Here is a 23,455-nt window from a genome sequence, read left to right as displayed (position 1 = left end):
CTGGGCTTCTAACCCATGGGATGATGCCACCTACATCCAAGGTTGGTCTTCTCACTCAGCTAATTCTTTCTGAAAACACAGATATACCCAGATATGTGCCTTATCATATCCTGGGTGATTCTAAATCTTGCCAAGTTGACACTGAAGATCAGAAATCACAGGAGAATGATTCATAGCTCATCCTTGGTAACTTTCCCTTCATTCTACATCAGCAGACTAATGGGGATCAAGCACTATATTTATGACAAGCATAAACCAGCATATTCATGCTAGAGATTATATCCTCTTATTGATACAGTTAGGATCTGAGACCAGTCTGAACACTTGTGTTATAGGTAAGTCTTCTGCAATGACTCAGTTGCTACTTCCAGCCACCTATTCACTAATTTGGTCACAACTGTTCTGTCAAACTACTTTCCCAACTCATTTTCCTGTGTATTAAAAATTCTCAGCCTGATGATATGGTACTGATTTAAAAGTCCTTCAAAGTAATTGATCTGGCTATTGTGCAAGCATTTGGCAAGTTTGAAAATGATCATAAACAGGGGTAGTTTCCAAGTAATTACCTCAATAAGGTAATATCTTGACTTGTTGGCTTCACCATGGGTCTTCCTATAGGATAAAAGGGCTACCTCTTTAATCCCCCAACTGATATCTGCAATGAGTTTAAATAACCTTGATGTGAAACTTTCTTTTTCTTACCTTAGAGAAGCCACCCTCACTTTGAGTTTTGTCTTGCTTTGTCTTAGATGAAAGAAGATGGCTCATGATGACTCTACTGGAGAACCGAGATGTTCTTTCTGGTTTAACTAAGTCTATAACACGAATTGCCCGTTGTATGCCATTTCTCTTAAGTTGCACTTGTATCCCACTTATCCAATGTATAGATGCATGTACTGCTCAGATTCCCTATAATACAAAAGTATGCAAATTGATATTTGTTTAGCTCTCACAAATTGGGTACCATTTTGATTATCTGTATTAATTCTCTAATATCCACAACTCTGTGATTTAGATATTAGTGTTATTCTCATTTTATGGAACAGGAAGTTGAAGCTCAGAGCCACTAAGCAATCTTCATAGCTACATAATGAAGATGTCTATGGTCCAAATTAAGACCCAACTAGTTTTCAAACCATAAGGATATACTGTTTCTTTACATATTTTCAAACAGACCCTTTGAGGGTAGAAACTTAATAGTTTTCAGTAAAAAAGAGCATATGTTGTCAAACACAATTTGGAGACTCAACATTCAAGGTAAATAGCTGGTCTAGTTCCAATTTAAAAAAAAAAACACTATTTCTTACGTCTGCTTTTCTAGCACCTATTAACATGCTATTTTTGCTTATTAAAGAAATGGTATTTCTGGGTAAGTATTTCTAGATTTGGAAGTCATTCTCATGACTAAATATTTGTTTGCTTGTAAGAACCCAGGTTAGGGCTTTGCTGCCAGTGAGTGTTCAATAAAGATTAATGGATGGCCTTGCCTGTCTGTGTGGGTAGGATCTGCCCAGCTCTTTGAATGCAGCACAAAAGATGTGGAAAGATGAAAATCACAGACCACCACCCCACCAAAACCATGGGTTTCTGGACTGGGCTCTTCGAGCTGAAGCATCCCAAAGACTCAGATGCAGTAGTAGGAATGCCATGCATGTTTTTGTTGTTTTGTTTTGTTTTGTTTTGTTTCTTCTCTTCAGAAACAGCAGGAGGATGCTGCCCAAAAAAGACTCCATAGATATTTCCAAGACCAATATCAAATGTGAGAGAAAAATTGCTTCTCTCATGAGCACTAAAGAAAACTAATTAATTGACACATATTCTATTATTATATACATATAAAGAAGATGAGTAATAAGCCACATCAGACGGTTTATTCAAACTGTCAGAAGAAGGGATGAAGCATGAGTAACTCTCCAGAGAAGCTTCTGTGAACTGGAGCAGTACAAAATGACAGCGAGCAGCCATACATTCACTCGTTTACTACCAAGTCATCCCGGAGACTCTGAGACACAAAAGCTGCTTCCCCCTTCCAAGCTCATGGTGGGATGCTTCTAGAAGAGAGGAAGGAGGGTAACAATCCAACTTACTTCATGAAAAGCACAGAGTGTGGGGTCAGCCTTGGGACTCTGGAGAGGATTCTGAACAAGCAGCACTAGACAGACACACCCCAGAAATCTCCCAGGATGTTAGGGTCCTTGCCTGAAACATCGAACTTTGCATTGTCCTAAGAAGAGGTTAGTGGAGGAGAGCCCCCATCTTATTACTCTTCTCAGGTGGGGCTGGTGCATTAATATTTTGTAGAGCTTATCCCAGCAGGGTCACCAATGGCCCTGATACTCTACACAGCTCTGGGTCTTCCTGCCTGTATGAGCAAGGTGAAAACTAATTTCTCACGGTTGATCTTGACTCCAATATTTCACATTTGCATTGATGGGTTTACTCAGGAAAACTCTTTGTGTTCTGGACTTTTGATGAGCATTTATTTATTGCTATTAAACAAAGGCCTTTTTATCCTCTTCTACCAAACACTTCTTAGTAATGAAAAGGCTTTGTGGCTTGAGATATCCAGGAACACAAGAGAAGGTTTTGTTGCATTAGATTATTTCCTTCCATTGTGGACATCACAGCTTACCATTTTCTCACCTCAGAGAAAGTTATTTGAGAAACAACTCAGAAGGTGTTAGGGGGTAGGTGTTGGTATTATGATCTGGAGTAATTGTTCTCCATGTTAGGGGGAAAAATACAGAAACCAGGTAGCTCAGATGATCAAAAACGTACAGAATATACGTGTCAAATGTATCCTAAAAGTTAAGGTTTTGAGGGATGAAGGGGTCATTCCTCACTACCAGTGGCTAGGGTCCCATCAGCAGCCGGGCTGGTGGAGAGAGAACATGATCCCCCTTCACCATGGGAAGTAAGCTTACTTTCTTAGTGTTGACTTTCTCAGTTGTTGACATTCCTCTTCAGGAAGACAAAAAAGGTTTCTATGTCTGCCCACTTGACTTTGTTTTGAATCAGAGAAGAAGGAACTTAACTGTTGGGGTGGGGCACAGGGCAGAGTAGCTGTGGAATCTTGAAGGAGATACCTTGCTGTAGCTATAGGCAAGTCCAGAGTCTGCTGCTAGTCACCTAGGATGCACTACTTGCTTGTTATATTATCATTTGTTCCTGCTTATTTCAGATTCTCACCCCGTTGTAATAAGTAACTGTCTTCCCAGCCATCATTCCGTATTGACAAGTAAATGTCATCCATATTTGATTGACATCTATTGCTCCTGAATGCAAAAGTGTGATTTAGGAATCAATTCTACTTATTTATTTAAAACCATTCTTATATGTCAAATGTATTTGCTGGTGGGATAACTCTCCTAATACTCTGGGGCCCCTCTACTAGTATTCTAAATTCAAGTGGTTTCTTCTTCCAGCTCTTCCACTGTTAGGGGAGGTGGCTGTCCTTTGTCATAATTTCCCTATTTTCCCTCCCCTAATGCTTATCTGGGAAATCTGCTATGGCACCTACATAAAGAACTCTGTCTTACGAAAACCAACACTTTCGAAAATACCGCTTGCTTAAGGATTTGGACAAGTGACTTCTCCTGCACGTTGCATTTTTAAGCAAATGCAACTTCAAGTCCAATGACGGTATCTCCTGAAGGGCTCTGCAATTGGAAGCTTCTAAGTCAAATGCTCATGCATGCTCTCACTATCCTGTGGTACTTGTGAAAAGAACCAGCCCACCTCCTTTTGGGCGGTGGGCAAGTTCATTTAAGTCAAGAAATGTCCTTTGGTTTTTAAGTATACGTCACTGTTCTCATCTTATTTCATCCAGAAGGCTGTGGAAGCAAATGCTAAGGTTAAAAAAAAAAAAAAAAGCACGCACATCTACTGTCTGGAAAATTGGAGAGAGCCCTCCGTATGTTAAAAGTGGCATTTTGAAAAACACCTGAAGCACTGATTGTGGATGAGCCAGAGGAGAAATGTTGTTATCAAACCTCCCTCCTTTCAACCTTCACTTCCACCTCCAACAAGAGCTGTTGACACTGGGGAAATAGATTTAGGTGTGAGTCCTAAAGAGCAGTTGAGTCCTGAGAGCAGTTGCGCAGCTGTCTCCCTCCCCCTAGTATGACCAGCTAGGGCGCTGCCATCGTCTGGGTTAGACACGGAAGTATTCAGGATTTCACTGTTCATCCCTTGCAGAGAGGGGGGAGAGGCCGAAAAAAAAAAATCCCACATTGTCAGAGTAATGCCAAACTCTGTGTGAGTGGGATGAGCAGAGCAGATGCTGCAGAGAGATGCCAAAGCGGCTCCCCTTCCTCTGTGCCTTGGGTTCCTATAAATTGCTCCGGCGCGCGTTTGTCAGCCTCCTCTTCTCCTGGCAGGTGGTACCCAGGCAGAATTCTGCGTTGAGCTCTCTCGTTCAGCTTTTCGGCAGTGAGGCTCTCGCTGCTGCTGGCTAGCTCCTATCTCCTCCGTCCCTGAGCGTCTCTGAGCCGCGGATCCTGCGAATTGCCTTTGCTCCGCGCATCTCAGGGGCCGCCCGACCCCAAGCAACCGCAGCCCTCTAGGGTTTGGGGGGTGCGCTTCTGTTAGAGTTGTGACTGCAGAAGAAAAAGAAAGAAAGAAAAAAAGGCAAGGACAGAAGAACCCAGCCAGCGAAAGAAAAGAAGCAAGAAGCAGAAAAAAAAAAAAAAGACAACTTCAGACGGAAAGTTGGTGAGAACTGGCGCAGTCTGCAAAAAAGGAAAAGTCGATCGCGGGCAGCAGCGGCATAAAAGTGAGAGCAGCTCTAGGCGAGCGCAGCAGGCGGCCGCTGGCTCTGCCCTCCGGGTGGCCGCTCCGGCACCCGCCGCAGCCACAGGTGCGAAGGGGCTGGCAGGAGGCGAGAGGGCGCCCTGAGCACCCCTCCCCCAACCCTCACCCCAAGCTCGGGACTTCAGCTCAAGTCACTTGGTGCCCCAGCTCCCTCCCTAGCCGCAGCCTCAGCGGGGGGAGCAGGAGCCGGTGAAGAGCGACCGGCGCGCGCCCGCCCAGGGGAGTTGGGGTTCGAAGGGGGATTGTTTTCGGCTCTGAAGAGGTCCCCGCCCAACCTTCAAAATTTTGTCCAAAAGCAGACAAGAGGATCGGCCCGCGCTGAGCCGGCTCGTGGGCAGCAGGAGGCGCCTGATCGCCGCCGGGGCGCTGGGGGTGGTGATGGTGCTTCTGCTGGTCATCCTCATCCCGGTGCTGGTGAGCTCGGCCGGCACGTCGGCTCACTACGAGATGCTGGGCACCTGCCGCATGGTCTGCGACCCCTATGGAGGCACCAAGGCTCCCAGCACCGCCGCCACTCCGGACCGGGGCCTTATGCAGTCCCTGCCCACTTTTATCCAGGGTCCCAAGGGCGAGGCCGGCAGGCCGGGGAAGGCAGGCCCGCGTGGGCCCCCGGGAGAGCCCGGACCGCCGGGCCCCGTGGGGCCCCCGGGCGAGAAGGGAGAACCCGGTCGCCAAGGCTTGCCTGGCCCGCCTGGGGCGCCCGGTCTGAACGCGGCAGGGGCTATCAGCGCGGCCACCTATAGCACGGTGCCCAAGATCGCCTTCTACGCTGGCCTCAAACGGCAGCACGAAGGCTACGAGGTGCTCAAGTTCGACGACGTGGTAACCAACCTCGGAAACCACTACGATCCCACAACGGGCAAGTTCACCTGCTCCATCCCTGGTATCTACTTCTTCACCTACCACGTCCTGATGCGCGGAGGGGACGGCACCAGCATGTGGGCTGATCTCTGCAAAAACAACCAGGTGAGCGCGGGTAGGCAGTGGAGAGGGCGGAGAAGGTGCTGACAAGAGGGAGGAGACCCCGGAAATGGGGGTGGGAGCCCGCGGAGGAAGGGTGCGGCAACCCGGATCCCCGGCTAAGGCGAGGGGGACGTTGTGACATGCTGGAGAGGCGGGGGTCGTACGCAGAAGAGGACGCCTTGCAGTCCAGACAGGGTAGTTTTAGGGTGCCAGAGCCGTGCTCAGCACGTACAGTTGAGAGCATAACACTCGGGGGGGGGGGGGCAAGAAACTGGGATCTTGGCCCCGGGGCCAACTCCTGAACTTGCAGCAACTGTCTTGCAGCAGGCCGAGAATCCCTGGTCTGTGGCATTATCTGGAGTTTACAGTCGCTTCCAGCCTTTCTCTGAGAAAGTAGGTTTCAGAAGCCCCGAAATGGGCGTGTCAGGGCTCCAGACTCAGAGGAGATAGACCAGCATTCAGGGGAGAATGGAAGGACCCCCAAGAGTGAGTCTCAGACAGGGCTGCCCATGGCTCAGACAGCACTCTGCGGCGGCGCGCATGGCCTTTGAGAGGCTTTGGGCGGTGAAACTCAAGAGTCACTTTACACTCCAGTTAGTTGAGAACTGAAAAAGTTGCATTTACGCTGTGACAGTATAGTAGCTGGCATGCAAACACAGTAACCCCCACTCTTGGAGTAGAAAAATGAACAAGAAGGTGGTCCGGGAAGGTGGCCGGTCAGAGCTCAACCCTTTCACCACCTACTATCTCCAGGGCAGCCCAGCAGAGGCTCTTCCTAATCCTAGCCTTCTTGACCACAGCTGCCTTGCTTTGTGCTGGCTGCAAAATAGCCTCAGATGAGCCTGAATCAGGACCTGCTCTTCAGAGCTGGTAGGTGGTGTCACACGGGCTTGCACTGCGGGCCAGGACTACTTTGCCTTTGTTAGAGTAAAGTCAGTGCAAAACCGAAGCACCTTCGACCTTGTAGCCGCAGGGAGAAAATACAGAGAAAATACACTTCTAACTACCTGAAAGTGTAATCAGTGGAGTGTGCCTTCTGCACAGTCCACGTAGCAGGCACTGGGTGGTGAGGCCTTCCTACTGGTAGCCAGCTGTGCTAGCTGAGTTCCTGAGCCCTAAAAGAAGAAAGATCCCGCGTCCCTGTCATCACCTTCAAGATACCTCGTTTGTTTCACGCATTAAGTTTTGACTTATCAAGGACTGGTGTGCTCTAGGTCTTTGGTCCCCTGAAAATTCAGATATTATCTAAACCCAATTTTCTACTGAACACGTTAGGGCTCTTCCTTCCTTCCTTCCTTCCTTCCTTCCTTCCTTCCTTCCTTCCTTCCTTCCTTCCACTCAAGACTCATTTTAGTGTCAGAATTTTTTCCAAAGGTAAAAGATGAATGTCCTAAATATGATACACTTTTAAAAGGTATCTTCTTTTCTGCAAATCCCTTCAAGAACATCCAGGACACTAGGAATAATACAAATTTTTAAAAAATTAAAAATGAAAAAAAGAAAACATGGCCACCAGGAGGCACTGGCAGGGTTGTTCATTACAGTTATTATGCATGAAAACAATATTAAAAGAAATAAAAATTGTTCCCCGGACAATGGGCTAGGTAGTTGCAGGAATGTGGCTACAAAGGACATGACTCACTATATGAAAATAGACGTGCTGTGTCTGGCTGACCAAATGACTTATGAAGTGGCCCCCAGCAGGTAGCTCTCAGACTCAAAAGTTAGGTCTGTAAAACACTACTATACTAAAAATATATTTTTAGAGTCATACATTAAAATATACAAATGGTCCCATTTTGTCAACAATATAGAAATGGTAATTTAAAAAGGATCTGGAGATTGCAAATGTAATTAGTCCTAGGAAGTAGCACAACAGAGTCAGATATTGGTGGTTAGATTGTAAAGTCGATGCATGTACCAGCTAGTGGAAGAGAAGTCCTCAGAATATGAGTTCTAAAATTAAAACGTGCATGCATTTTCTTTTTAAGCCATTTCATTAGGGCATAAGCTACTTCCTGTACCCCTTGAACATTCAGGTCTATGGGGATCAGGAAAGCAACTGGGTAAACTACCTCTAATGCTCTTCATTGGTTGCTTGTCTCAAAAGTGGGTGATAGGTAATTCAGAAAAATATATGAAGAGTGGTAAACAACAGCATGCTTCTGAGTTCAGTGTGGATCATCTTAGAAAGTGATTATTGTGATATTACAGCTAAGGACTTTCGTCTTTAGAATAAAACACTTTTGTAAAGTCTGGCTGCAGCCAGTGCCAAGTGGGAAATCTTGTGTAAAAAAAAAAATCTTTTAAATTAGTTTTAAAATAAATACTTTACTCTTGATTTTCAATCATAGTCTGTATGCTTGTTTATTAGTCACAGTTTCCCCCTCTGAGATGACTTAATTTGTTTTTATAAAACATCAACTCAGAGATCCATGCCAGAGTGATGTTCTGTGGATTAGGTGAATTTTGAGAAGCACAGATATTAACAATAAGGGAAGAATGCACTGTTTCAATCTCGGAGGGAGCAATGTCACTGGACCACAACCATATGAGGGCCATTTTATTTATGCTTTGTGTTGAACGCAGGGTCACAGATGGAAACGTCAAAGGGCAATAAATTAACCTGATGTACCACTTAACCTTTTGTTTATAGTTCCACTGGAGTACAATGAAAATCAAATTACCAGAACATCGGTAACGATTAATTCAATTAGAAAATGTTGCCATAAATATTTTGTACAATGATAATCCCTCAATAAGACAATGCTAAAACTATACAGCTTATAATATTCTTACAAACATATCACTCACTATAAAGCACCACATAATCCCCATGAAACCATTAGCTACACTTAATCATATCATTGGTTGAAAGCCCATCACAGTGCATATTAAAGGTAAAAATGGAGCTCAAATAACTTTACAGAGACACAGGAAAAATTCCTAATGCTTGGATACTTGTGGTTAACAACCTGAAAAAAATAGTTTCTGAGCACATTTAGGATAATGTCATTATAGTAAACCACCATAATAAAAACTAAATTGCCAGAAAATTAGTCATATAAAATAGTGATAAGCCTTTCACTACAAGAATTTATTAGTTATGGTAACAATGGATGTGAACGACATTGGAAAGAGTAATACTGTGGGATTTTATATTTATTTTTCAGAAAGAGTGATGATGTGCCATGTCAAATTAGTACTCTCTTTAAAAGTAGAGAAATGCATATTGAAGATAAAGCCAAGAAACTATATAGTTAACATACTAAAAAAGATATTAAAGGGAATTTAGGCAGAAGTAGTATATTGGGCCGAGAAAAGGATGCATTATACTCCTCCGACAAAATGTGGAAATCGGTGCACATTTAGGAATCTGAAAATAGCCTTCAGGGCGAACACATTACCTTCCTCAATAGTTTGATGGCTTCAAGGAAGAATTGCTGAAGTCAGTGGGATAGATATCAGAGCTTGAAATTCCACGTCCCATTATACTCTTAGAGTGTGATGGGTGGACAGGCTACTGACATCACAGCCACTGGCAGATGGTGGGTATTTAATTGGGAAAGTCCTGGACTGCTGCATAGGTTAAAATGTTAGGAAATTGCTTTCTATGATAAAGCTACCACACTGGTTTTATTCAACAAAGGAAATAAGAACTGCAATGGACAAGCTTCTAGTGTGTGGATTCACACCAATGCATTAGCAGGTTTCTCTGGTTGTGCTTTCTGGACTTAAAATAGCAACACTTGCTTCATTTAGTCTAAAGAACAAAGACCCACATTGTATAGTTTCAAAAGGTTCCAGTCTCTAAATCAACGCGTCCTGGTTCCTAAAGTTTGCATGTAGAAAACAATGAAGATGGACAACACTCAGAAAGCATATAATAAAAGTGCTGTATAAAATCTATTCTTATTAATAATAATAGCAGGGAAATACATTAGTTTGATGATAAAGCAACATAGTGTTAATATCGATAGTTGCTAGTTTGCATCTTAATTTTTTCACACCCATTAAAAAATCAACATGTTCTAATAGTCAAGCCAGAATGATGATATTCTCATTGTGTAGATTTCCTTCACTAAGAATTAGTAACTAGATGAAATGAGTAAATGACAGCCTTCAGCTTCTACAAACTAAAGATTAATTCCTAAAAGTATATTATGAAGTCCAAGGACATTGTTACATAGTGGTTAAAATGGATCACCTCACCAGTGGCAAACACATTTGAATCAAAGCTTTGAGTGTAATCACGCAGCATATTGGTTTCATTATACTAATGCTAGCATAGTGATGAGCAATTCTAAATCCTTTAAGCCCTTCTCGTCTTTTGCTATATGATACCGAGAAAGAAAAAAAAAATGTTAAAATAGTACTCAAATTACATTCCACGCATAGGGTGTCAAAGAGCCTTCTCCTTTTGTGGCATTTCAGCATTAATGTGAGAACATATCTTCCCATAAAAATTTAATTTGAAAACCCACCATTTACATTCTGAAAGACATATATGGAAATTCTTGATTTATGTCCGATTTCTTTCTTTTTGCCAAGTGATAAAACCTAGCATATCATACCCCAAGCCATGCATTATTACATAGTGCAGGTTTACAAAAGCCACTAAATCATTTGCTATGCTATTCAGGGAAATATCATTATAGTAGAACTGAAATAAGCCACAGAGTAGAAGATGTGTTACTGAAATAAACCACACACAAGCCTGCCTTTTGAAACATTTTCCCATGGCAGAATCAAAATATGTCTAAATGAGGCTGAAGCATAGCTTGAGGAGGGGTGGTGGCAGAATGTCCATATGATATGATATGATATGATATGATATGATATGATATGATATGCAATTTGACTATTTGCAAATGTTGATCAACTCACTAATGAGACAAAGGCAGAACATAAGCAGATTATAGTTTGCTCCCATCCTCAAAGCCAGATACATTGACAATCACATAAAAAGGAAGAACAATTCAACAATAACATCCAGCAATCCTAGAAAATTGAGCAAGCTTAGGTCACAAATTTCATCCCTTCTATAACTTTTTGGATCTGGTAAACTTAAATCGTTGATTTAAAGGCACATATAATTAAATGATAAAAAGACACAAAAGAAGTAAAAAGAAGTTTGGAAATGTGGGAGATGCCAACAAATATGTTTAAGTGAGTCATGTTGCTTCGGAAGTAGCCTGGATAAAAGGGGCTTTGCATGGATCAGATTTCCAAAGCTCGAAACCAAAAAGCTTTCTTCCTTTATTTTCCCCAGGTCTTTTACCACTCGAGATATCAGATTTCTAATAATTATGATGACCCATTGAAGTACACAGTTAGTCGGGATGCTGTTATTTGATTTAAATTAAAATGCAAAACAATACTGCTATTTCCATTTCAAAATGTGACTGGATGTGGAGATTCAAGGAATCAGAAAAAACAGCAATCGAAGAGAAAATTAGATTGGCATGTTTTATTTACAAGGATAGAAAGGATGGCAGCAATGTCCCTTATTAAAGCAACATTTTTTTCTCTTTTCTCTTTCCAGTAACATAGTTGAAGTTGTTATGGAAATTCCTTCTAAACCTATGGGACCAACAGCAACATCAGTGTGCTACATGCTATGGCTGCAAGCCTGCTATTATGTAAAAGGGGCAATTTAAGGGTTCTCTATTTACAAACTAACTCTTGTCTGTTTCACATAGGTGCGTGCTAGTGCAATTGCCCAAGATGCTGATCAGAATTACGACTATGCCAGTAACAGTGTGGTCCTTCACCTGGAACCAGGCGATGAAGTCTATATCAAATTAGATGGTGGGAAAGCCCATGGAGGAAACAACAACAAATACAGCACATTCTCTGGATTTATTATTTATGCTGACTGATAATGCAGAGACTGAGCTTGCTGTTCTGAGTTTGAATGCTGGATTCGTATGGCTAACGTCAGTGAATCAAGGATCCCAGGGGATGCCCATTGCAGGGCATCTCAGTTGTGTAAATGTGGGGAGATCAAATGCTACCTGACTCACATCTGTATCACTCAGACACATTATGTAAAAAAGTATATAACGCAAGATAAGCAGATGTGTGATCCACTACCGCCAAAGCAAATACTCCTTATTGTTAGTGTCCATGTGAATGAAGTCCTATATAGACCACAAATTTTTATAGAAAAATCTAAAATACTGAATTATTTCTTCGATATCTATGATACTTTGGTGTACTGTGATCTTGCTCCTTTATTCACGTGTCAGCTTTGGTTCTTGTGAGTTTACCTGCTTATTAAGCTACTTGGAGTCTATTTGTAGTATAGGGAGGAGTCATTTTTTCCCTGCAGGAGAAGGTCTAATTGAAGTAATGCTGCTTGTCCCCAAAGATACTGTTTGCCTTGTACTCTGGTTATCTTTAGAGCTAGACCTGGGAATGATTCAACTTAAAGCCTTAACCTGGAGTTTTCTGGATTTGTGGAATTCCCAAGCCTGTGATCATTTTCATATTTTTTTCTTTTCAGGTGAATTTTCTTTTCTCTCTCTTTTTTGGTGATAGTCTGGTTTCTTTTTCTTTTTCTTTTTTTAAAATAGAGATTGAAATTGTATCATAGGATTCCCCTCTAAGTGTGAAAATGTATAATTATGTACGGTATTTAGAAAAAACCCATGTGTCCATTTCTTCAATAGAATACATTTAGACTCTCTGGAACAGTCAGAGAAATTTAGTCTTTGGTATGAAGTCAAATGGAGGCTTTTGCCTTCTTTGGAACAAAAGATTGTTCATAACCTAAGGCACAAAAGTTTAACTTGAGCTACTGCATGCATCACCAAGGGGACACTAAGTAAGGCCTTCAAACAGTTACCACAAATCTGTAGCCTGAGGTTATTTCAAAATTAACAGTTTCACATAGAACCAACATGACAACAAAGTGTATATATTTTATATAAATATCTACCACACACTTATTTATATACATATATGTTAGATGAAAATATTATATATATATATATATATATATGGCTTCAGTCCACTAGGCACAGTGGCTGTACAGCTCAAAAATGAATTTAAAAATATGTATACACACAGAACCATGCACAAATTATTTGACTTATTTTAGATCAAAATATATTTTAGACGATACCAATACAGAGTAGCAAAATAAAAAAAATGACTTCTCTTTAAGAGTTATCCAGAAAGTCAAATCGCAGTAGATTCCAGTGCCCCACGTCACACATGAGACTTAGTTGACCCCATGGTAACTGTGTTCCATATGCAATCCATACTTTATCTGCATTCTTTGGCAGACTACTAATACAGGACTTTAGGAAGCAAGCAGCTCTCTCTTACAATGGTTATGAAACATACACATTTGAGCAGCCAATTCTTTTTATTTCTTTTTGTTGGATTGAAGCTGACAGTGTAATGTGAACCCATTCTCTCTAGTTAAAACACACTGCCAAGAGCCATCTCTTTAGTGTAAGGGGAAGATCAAAACGCATGCGAACATGTCCTACACACACACAATTCCCCCTCTTACAGTGGAAACTCTGTTCCCCTTTCAGTTGCCTTTAAACATTCTTTGACAAGTAGATTTCAAAACCAGAGATTTAAAAATCTGCTTGGTTTACTGGGGAAGGCTATTTGCATTTTTTCCCTTTAAAGGAACTGGGCTGTTCTTTTGGCTCACTCAACTTTGGTACTTTTTGTTCTAATATACAGAGAGCTTGATCAGCTATGATCAACAGAAATAGCTTTAGTTTAGCAAACCTTGACTTTTCCAAGAGTTATGCATGGTGTTCCCAGCTAAAGGTGGTGTTTGCTGTATTTAAATGCCTTGGTCTGAGTAACTGTCGTGATTTATATGATAAAAACACTTAGATCATTCATCAAGAATAGTGACTAATTCGATTGTGCCCTTCTAATATGTAAGGTAATTCACCAATGAATTGCTACACTTTTAATTTCTATTTAACAGCATATACTTATGGATTGCAAGCAAGGGATTAGAGATTTGTCTTGGGTACCAAATCACATAGTGAGGATTCAAAGGATTTATTTATAAACAACAGTGTACATCAATTAAGCATTTTAACTAATATTTTGAAAAAGCTTTATTAGAACAGAACTTCATGGCTGGATCTCTTCTAAAGAGTAGTGTTTACAAACAGATTGTCATTCCAATAGACCTGACCTTTTCTTTAGATAAATAAGCATTATTTTCTCTGTTTAGGCCTGAGGAAAAAAGAAATAAAAGGTACATGAAATAAAAGGACTATATATAAGGCAAGCATTTCTCTTTTTCTTTGCATTATAACATGAATTAATTAAATTGTGGCCTTCGTTATAATAACTGTAATGATTCATTAAACTATATTATGTAATATATTTTTACTTTTATAATTGCATTTTTATAATTCACTATTGTTACATGTTCTTAGACAGACTTTTCAAAAATATAACATAGTTAACAGTAAAAATGGAGACCAGAAAGCCAAAGTCAGAAAAAAATTGATATATTTTATTTACATAAATAGGTGGAAAACACATAGTTAACCTTCCAAAATATTTTTATTGTTGTGAATTGGTAATTTTATTGCCATTTCCTTTGGGGGAAAATGTCTCAAAATTTAACTTCCCTTGTTGCAAAAAGTGATTTTAAAATGCCATATTATTCATTAAGCATTAATTAAAGAACAGCAGGATAATTAGCAGGATCATCAATATTACAAGAAACATTAGGTTGCTCCAGAAGGGGGCAACTTAGCTAGAAACACTTATTTTTCTAAAGTAGTGCAGATCATAGAGTCAGGGTTGGGGAAGACATCCAAAATGATTCTTAGAGGATATAGTTTTAAACTACTGTTTGGAAACATTCTCTTCTATATTTATTTTATTAAGGAAAGACAACGGGACTCACTTGAGCCCTGTGGTCCCCACCAGAGATTTCCCTGTGGTAGTTATCCAGCTTCTCATAGGAGGGAAGTGACCGGTCACCAGTTCTACGTAGACTGGATTAATGTCTCCAGTAGATTTGAAATCACCAACTATTCTTTGCTAATTGTATCCTCCAGGTCTGGGTTCACGAACAGCCATCCTATTTAAAAGTCAGCCATTGTTTAGGGTTTTCTATGAGTATCTTATCAAGTACCCTCTCAGTCAGGCCCCTGAGGAGCATCTTAGGAACAATGTTGGTGAGGATGTGTGAGTAGCCATGACCGCCGTACTTCATCAGTCGATGCTTCGTGTGTATGTCATGTGCCATGAGAATCCGATCTTCATAGCCCTCATCCACTAGAAAATGGACCCTGTGAAAACATTAACTCATTACACAACAGTAGCTTCACATTTGAGATGTTGCCTTTCACTCCTGTACATACTGTGCCTGTAAAGGTTCTGCCTTTCACCGTGGCAAATGCACCAGGGGATTATAAGTGAATACCGAGGAGGCGTTTCTTCACCCTAGTATGAATGAGATCCTCATTCTGTGCACACAGAAATTTCTACCGAGTTGTATTTCTGACAGTGTCTCCTCTCTCTAAAATGCTCATTGTAAGCTCAATTTTGACTCTCCCTCCCCCAACCCAAGTCACTGGGTACTTGTGATTAAAATATAGAAACAAAAGGAATTTTCAGATGAGTAAAGTCAGCTGATTTTCAAGTGCAGAGTATGTGGTATGTCTTTATACAGTCAATGGAAATGGGCTGGCAGAGTTCTCTGTACTCCAGTCATATGATCCTCTGAAGTCGACAGGAATTTTGACTTAGTAGTAGTCTTTTAACATTAGATGAAACTGACCAAAAGATATTAGTCTGTCTTCCTTGTCAAAAGCCTGATAAAATAGCAAGCTATTCCTTTAAATCCATAATCAGTTGACTAAAAGACAGTTTCCTGGCTGTTAAAAAAAAAAAAAAAATGTAATCCTCTTTGCCTAGTTAAGAGCTGTAATCGGCAGCATGAGTCACCTCCTGACAGCCACCATCTGTACATGTCTGTACTCTGGACAGTGTCTGCCCCTGACCACTGTGGGCCTTTGATGTTAGAGGGACAACTTGCAAATGATGGCTTTTCCTTGGGATGCATGTACACAAAATCTCGTAAGCATCAAGAATACCACATGGATGTAGGTGGGTGGATCATGCTCTTCTCTGGAAGCTGACTACTTGAAAGGTCTTTTGTTTTAATAGGCAGATAGAACATTTCTTGGTATTCTCAGGCACGATTCCTGTTTAATAACTACTGTGATACTCACGGGACACTACGCACAAAAATCCAAGGCATGAAAATCTGCCCTCTGAGAACCTTTAAAATAAGTTACAATTGAATACTAGGCCGATTTAAAGGTCAAAGGGATGTAAGTGCCAGAAAGAAGATCTAATTTGGGTGCTCAGTAAAGAAACAGAGTTCACAGGCACACATGAAGGCCATGTCTGTTTTACAGCTGTTTGGCACCTATTACATCATTTATTCCATTATTTGCCTTCTTAAAACTGGTCCTGGAGTCCTGGTCTGTAATTACTTTCTAACAAACTATATTTCAGGTGTTAGCTAAGGGAATTTTATGGTCATTTACCATACAAAGGGAAAAGCCTCACAGAAAACCTGTGCAATGCTGAACCTCGAAATAACATGAACAGGATGGAATGTTACAGGAAGGGCAGCTTTTGGGTGCTCTTGCTGCCTGATTGATTTTCCTGAGCATTCTCAATGTTTTACATCTTCTCTTATTGTCTGAGAACTGTATTGCAGATGTAGCTCAGCAAACAAGGTAGAGCTCAGGCCTAATGTAACATAGGTCCTGGGCTCAAGCTCCAGCACTGCCTAAGAAAAAGTGGTGGAAGCACACAAGGCTGTGATGTAATCCCACTCCAAAGGCTGCCACAGGAGAAGCTGGAGCAAAGGGGACTGTAGGCTCACCATTGGCCTCCAGCCACTCTGGGACCTCCTGGGCTATTTCAGACTTCTTCTTTGTTGTTGTTGTTGTTGTTGTTGTTGTTTTTAAAATAACAAAGGAAAAGCTGGGGCATTCCTCTTGAAGCTCAGGATATAGCTCAGTGGTAGAGTGGTTGCTTCTCTGAGCACTTTGACACATCATTACTATGATGACATACAGTCAGACAAAATCCTATGACATACCTTTGTTCCACTTTGAAGCACAATAGTCTTAAATTGGGAAGAGTATGATGGATAAAATTGTTGCAATTAAAAACAAGAACCCTACAAAACTCTAACACTACCCCAGAAAAGGAGAAGAGAAGTGTCCCAGAAAGAGAATCATATGCTGACCATTGGAATGTGCCTGGACATGCCAATGCCAAGGCTTCATCTTAGCATCATGCAGAAGAACGGGAGTTACAAAGAAGCCGCCAGAAGGGAGGAACCACTACAGATGAGAAGACAAAAAAAAAAAAAAATCACAGCAATTATAGCATTACAAATGAGTTCGTGTTTTGCAAACAAATATTAGAGAGAGACTCCGAAGTGTGAAAAGGCAGGGATATAATAAGATTTGAGAAATGGAGCGTAAGATTGAAAACAGGTGTTAGACACAGAATTTCTGGTGCTGAGAACCAGAGGTAGGCAGAAACATGTATCTGTGTTCCGGCATTTGGGAAACTGCAGACTCCCATAGCTGAGAGAAGACTATGGGTGAACAATGCAAAGCAAGTGCTCAACTCACAGGGAGAGTGGGGCCTGGGCGCACACACACAACCCCAATGGCCATTCAGTCGTTACCACTAGCTAGGTACAGTGAACAAATGCATGGTATTGATTTAAGCACAACTAAGCAAGAAATACACAAGCATACTTACAGTCTATACATGTATGTTTTATTTATACACACACACATTATTCAATATTTAATACATAAAGTGCTTATATTTGGCTCAATGAGAAATAACCAAAATTAAATTATTGTTCTTAAATTAATAGCTCAAAGGAGTTAAGACGGATTAATTGGGAAGCCATCAGGCATTTTCCCACCACCATGTCCCCCTTTACCATCCCCTTTTCCTGTTCCAGAATGCCTGGGTGCCTCACAGAAGGCACAGTGATGCAGAAGGCTCACCCCCACTCAGCTTCAGGAATTAAAGGAAGCTCCAGAGTGGAAACTCTCATCTCCAAACTGAATTAAAAATATACTGAGGACACTCATCATGAAAGACTTATCTATTTGAAAAACAATTGTGGTCTGTGTGTGTGTGTGTGTGTGTTGCTGGGAACCAAACCCAACACTCTACAACAGAACCCTGCATAGCCATTGCTCTAGCACCATGTTTTGTTTGTTTTGTTTTGAGATAATGAAAGATGATGACTTACTACAGCGCAGTATTTTAAAATCCAAGTCTGTGGACAAAAAAGGTTCACCTCTGGATGTGGCACAAATTGGTAGGGCCTTAGAGAAACCTGTTTGTTTAGCCTAATGGTGTTCCTGACCATGGAAATTAAAATTATGATACGAAATCAACTATAAGAAGCCACAGAGAGAGTCTGAGGAGATGGCTCAGCAGGCAAAGCACTTGTTACATATGCACGAAGAGCAAAGGTTCAGATCTTCAACACCCACATAGAAAAGGTGGGCACATACAGTGGCCCACGTGTAGTGCCAACCTTGGAAAGGGGGGATGGGGAATTAGAGTAGCTGAATCTGCATGCTTTGGGATCAGCAACAGACCTGTTCAGTATATAAGGGGCAGAGCTAGCAGGAAAGACACTCACCATTGGCCTTTGACCTCGACATGCGCATGCGCATATATGCCTCATATGCATGCACTCTATACAGACACACACAAAGGAAAGGAAAAGAGGCAAAAGTATTTGTTTGCCAAAGAACTTATGCAAGTATCAAAAACAAGTAAGACAGCTTCATTGTCCAGATTGAAGGACGCAGTTTGCTTAGGTGGAATAAACTTCACTTTACACAACTAATGGAAAATGTAGCAACTAGCCCTCTCAGGCTAATGGCACTGAAATGGAATCACATTTTACTGTTAGTGAGCTCACTGTAGGCAAATGTCAATATGTCCTAGTCTAGGAACGCACAAAGATATTAAAGGTCACCATCCTGAGGGAGCAGCCTTCAGCTTCTTTGCTATCGGCATGGGGTTCGGGTAGTCCCCTCAATGCTGCTGTGTACAGGCTGCGTACATTCTTGTTACCTCTCTCCGCGCATGGGCGTCAGTTCTCAGGTCTAGTGTTTCTTACTCCCATTCCAATAGTTTCCTTCTCAGATCCTACACTTCTGTCCTTGTCATCCCGAAATCTTAACCTTCCGTTCCCCATTTTTTTTTCTAATAGCTCTAACACATATACTCATTCACTTCTTAAAGTTTCTAGCATAACTTTTCCATTATGTTATTTCTAAGTATGTACATATTTCTTCATATGCCTTACCTCCGGCTTTGACTTTCTAACCTTCATTTCAACCCTTCCTCTGCCCCCTGGCTATCAACTGCACCTTTCAGATAAAAGCCCCAATCCTGGATTTCTTTATGAGTTCTCATTTAGAGCATCTACCCACAATGCTTCATGAACACTACCATCAATATTAAAAATATCTTTTGGTTAAATGGCCAGTAAATCATACAGTCATACAGCCATAATTTCCAGCCTCACAGAGGTCTCAGAAACACAAATAAAACTCAACAACTGTTCCTGTTCTTCCTGACGTCTCATCTAGCCCTCCTTCCTAGGGAAACAAACAATCGTGTATGCCTTGCAGGAAGACTGGAAAACACAAAGGTATGTGGCCTCAGTTCTTGATCTCCTCGCTGAGCTATTTATCTGCACCAACAACATTGCTTGCCTTCTGCTTTCCCTCAGCTACCTTCCTAAGCATTCCCAGCTTCCACCTATATGTCTCCTTAGGAGTCTGGATCCATACTGCTTATCTTTTCAGTATTTTTGAGTAAATATTCATTTAATCTTTCCATATTCAGTACCAGACATTCATATAAAAACTGCATAGTCTATTTTATAGAAATTCTGTATCAATCTCTGAGAATTAGATTTCTTTCTTGGGCCCATTCTCTCTGTCTCTGTCCCTCCCAACTTCCCATCTTAGCTTCAGAAACTGTCTAACTTTGGAATAAGCTTCCCCGGGTCACTTGCTGTCTTCCAGCATTGGCCACACCTCTCTTCCCTCCACTGCCCTACTGCATAGCCTTTACATGCTCCACCCCTTTCTCAGCTCCTATTCTTTTCTCAAGCCTTTGACTAGACCACACTTACTGATTATGAGTCTCTTAATCTGAAATCCAGTGTTCAACCTTCAGCCTTGATCCTTCCTGATATCTGCTGCATAGTGTAGGTGTTCAAGTCTTTGACTTTAAGCCTATTTTCTCACTAAGATCCATTACACTTCCCCTGACAGTATTAGCTTGAAAACATTTCTACCTGTCCATAAGACACTGCTATTGACTCTGTCTATTCAATATTGTGTCCCTGGGTCTCTGTTTTCTTTCTTCTCTCAATGATCTTATCTATTCCCAAGATTTAACAATCTCCGAGAAACTGATTAAGTCAACTCTATGTCTCAGCCCAGCTGATGCTCTGAACTTTGTGCTCCAATGTTAGTTATTATTTTAGGAATAGCAGTAATTAGATACTCCTAAACTAAAATCTTCTTTGCCAATCTCAGATGTATTTCTCCTTTTAGATTTCCCATCTCGGTTTATTTGATCTTCAGTCTTCATGCCATCCTGTTACCAAGACCAAACAATGTAGCTATCTTTGACTCCATCGAAGAATTAATGCAGCCATGGTTTTCCTCATCACTCATTAGACAATGGTGGCAGGTTATGCTGTATGATGTTCATATATAGCATTTCATCACTTAGGTGTAATCACCACTTTAATGGACACTTTTCATAAAGCATTTTAAATATCAGTTGTAGGAAACTGTGGCTGTAGTGTGAACAGCCTGAGGAAGGAAGAGTGGCTCTCACTACAGGTAAAAGGGGAAATGGCTTTCATTCTGTCCTTCTCATGGCAAACATGGGGTATTATCTGTTTATTTTCAGCTGTCCATCTGCACTGAACATCTAAGGCTCGTCTTAGCTTGAGCCTACTTATTGTGACTCATTTTGTTCTTGAAATAATATATAGAGAATTTTCTCGATGGACCAGCTCAGATATAATTTTCTCTGCCAATGCTACTTCAGCCTGCTTACTATTTTCCAAATCTTTGCTAATACTCACCCAGTTATGACATGCCAAAAGGGCTGGCAAAGGGAATGCGGTGAAAGACTCAGAATATTTACCTTCTAATTCTTTTGTTATCATCAGGCATATCAATATCTGGGCTCAACTGGTAATTAAGGAGCTCTGTACCAAAGAGATCATATTCCAAGTAGCAGCCAAGTTGAGCAAACTCCAGCAGCTCTTTCTTATCAAATATAGACCTAGAGACAATAAAAGACATTGATGTTATTAAAAGCATATTTTCTATGTGCATATATGCTGTGAATATATAATAAACTATATATAATAAGTACACACACATATATATATAAAACTTTAGGGACTGGAGAGATGACTCAGTGGGTATCATAAACATTTGCTGCCAAGCTTGATGACCTCAGGTTAATCCCCAGAATGCATGTGGTATAAGAAAGGAACTGATTTGCACAAGGTGCCCTCTGAACTCTGAATGTTCTCCACAGGATGATCATGCTCACACAGACAATAAATAAATAAATAAATAAATAAATAAATAAATAAATAAATAAAGTCATTAAAAGAAACCCTATGAGGTGACCTTTATTATGTTCAAGTTCAACTGAACAAGGTCAATTCATTACCAGAAATATGGAAACCTGTCTAGCCAAAATAATGTTATCATTCTAAAGTCCTTAGGAATTCTATGCTTACACTAATTTTTCAGATATTATCCAAGCAGAATTTTATAACACTCCACCAGAATTTTTTTCAGATATGTTCCATCTTCTAAAAATCTTTACTAGCCTGTATCTATCCTGAAGCTATCAAAGATATTTAATATCAGCTCTCACCAGACCAGTTAGACCAGTAATGCCAATCTGGTTGAAGCAGGAAGCTCTTGATGCAAAGTGGCAGCAGGGTGATTTTCTTGAAAAATGGTTCTGAAATTAATTTCAAAGTGTATGTGGGTATCATTCCAACATATTTCAAAGGGGATTAATATGTTTAGGGGGTTGGGGAGAGGAATCAGTCTGTGAAGTACTTGAAACAGAAGAGTGAGGTCTCAGATGGCCAGCAACATAGAAGGCTGAGTGCTGATACAGTTGATCTGCAACCCTGCTTAAGGGCAGGGAGGGGAGGAACAAGGATAGCTCCCTGTGTCTCAGTGGACAGACTGCCTCCCTGAATTGATGAAATCCATTTCTGGTGAAAAACCATGTCTCACAAAAGAAGATGGAAAGCAATTGAAGAAACTCCTTAACATCAACCTCTGGTCTCCATATGCCCGTGTCCATTTGCCCAATATGTGTACATACTCAAATGACCACATACATACACCACTCACGTATATGCGTATGTTCTCTTATGATTAATTTTGAAATAAAATTTAGTATTTGTCAATATTTTATCAAATTAATCAGTATACTAAATGTCTCTCTATTCTAGGACACAGCCATGTAAATGAAGGGCAAGGAGAATATAGAAGCAGAGAATACAGATACATCAGAGAACAGAGTAACATATCTCAAGAAATATAGATTATAACAGCTAAGAAGGGATACATTATAGTATCCCCAAATAACTTTGCAGACATTCAATCACATGTGAAAAAACAGGAAAGAATAAATACACCCTGACAGAGTGCAGTGTGGGAAATAAGTCAGAGAAAGAAACTCCATTCAACATGGTGTGAAAGCCTAGAGAAAAATCCCAGAGAACAGAAGTGATTGCTTGGGGGCTCAAACTTGGCCCAGAGAGAAAATAAATATGCCTGATTATCCTTGTTTTGTAGGTTCTTACACACTCTGGCAACTTCAGGATCCAAGGATTAATGCATGATTACACATCTATGAATCTACTGCTAAGCAATCAGAAGTATTTACAGAGTCTTTCTCCCAAACAATGGGACGATCAGTGAAGGTTCCATGAACCACATGTGCAAGAGGTGCCTGCTTCCCTAGGGGTTTCCAGGGAGTAGATCTGACTGCTGTCATGGCTGGCTCCCTTTTCTTTTCACCAGTTTATCACAGCTTCACAGTATTGATTCAGGAGGGACATGGCTAGGGACATTCTCATTTATACTTTGAAATGTGAATCACAACTGTGCTAAGGTTTATTAAGACTACCCCTTTACCCACCTTCTTACCAAGGAGACAAACTCACGCTTCCAAAATTACTAAGATAAAGGAATATATGTTTTTCTGTAGTAAACCTATTCTGTTTTCCCCCAAATAACCATGCTTAAAAACAAAATATTCACAACTAAAATAACTGAAGGAAGAGGAATTAAGTTCAGAGTTTTATCTTTTGAGTCAAATCAGAACTAATTATACAACATGGGAAAGCTACTGAATGGGAAACCAGAGGGGAATGGAGGCATATACAGGTCAAATTAGACTCTTGTTTCCATTCCTAAAAACCCCCCCCCCCCATTTTCTTTTGGTCCAATGCTCTGGAATGAAGTTTTTTTACATTTTAAGTGATGTATTAAGGCATACACTTAAACACCAAAATTAAAAAAATGTAGTAGGT

The 23,455-nt window shown here is 40.7% G+C and overlaps 2 protein-coding genes across 5 annotated transcripts in view; one reads left to right on the top strand and one right to left on the bottom strand.

Annotated features, from left to right (window-relative positions):
* Positions 1-5,070: 5,070 nt before the first annotated feature.
* C1ql3 (complement C1q like 3) lies at positions 5,071-14,214 on the top strand. Its single transcript, XM_021192569.2, has 2 exons — positions 5,071-5,778; positions 11,478-14,214. The coding sequence occupies exons 1-2, from the start codon at positions 5,191-5,193 to the stop codon at positions 11,655-11,657; spliced, it is 768 nt and encodes a 255-aa protein (XP_021048228.1). The 5' UTR covers positions 5,071-5,190; the 3' UTR covers positions 11,658-14,214.
* A 46-nt stretch (positions 14,215-14,260) lies between these two features.
* The window catches only part of Pter (phosphotriesterase related), a 70,311-nt gene continuing 61,116 nt past the window's right edge, over positions 14,261-23,455 (bottom strand). For all 4 annotated transcript variants that reach the window (XM_021192567.2, XM_029536109.1, XM_029536108.1 and 1 more), the window contains exons 4-5: positions 21,025-21,165; positions 14,261-15,068 (exon numbers count right to left, since the gene is read on the bottom strand). In XM_021192567.2, the coding sequence (XP_021048226.1) occupies positions 14,858-15,068; positions 21,025-21,165 (352 nt within the window). In that variant the 3' untranslated portion in view covers positions 14,261-14,857. The remainder of the gene's footprint in view (positions 15,069-21,024; positions 21,166-23,455) is intronic.

Source organism: Mus pahari, chromosome 3 (assembly GCF_900095145.1).
Source record: "Mus pahari chromosome 3, PAHARI_EIJ_v1.1, whole genome shotgun sequence".
Lineage (NCBI taxonomy): Eukaryota > Metazoa > Chordata > Mammalia > Rodentia > Muridae > Mus > Mus pahari.
This window is presented reverse-complemented; position numbering and strand designations above follow the sequence as displayed.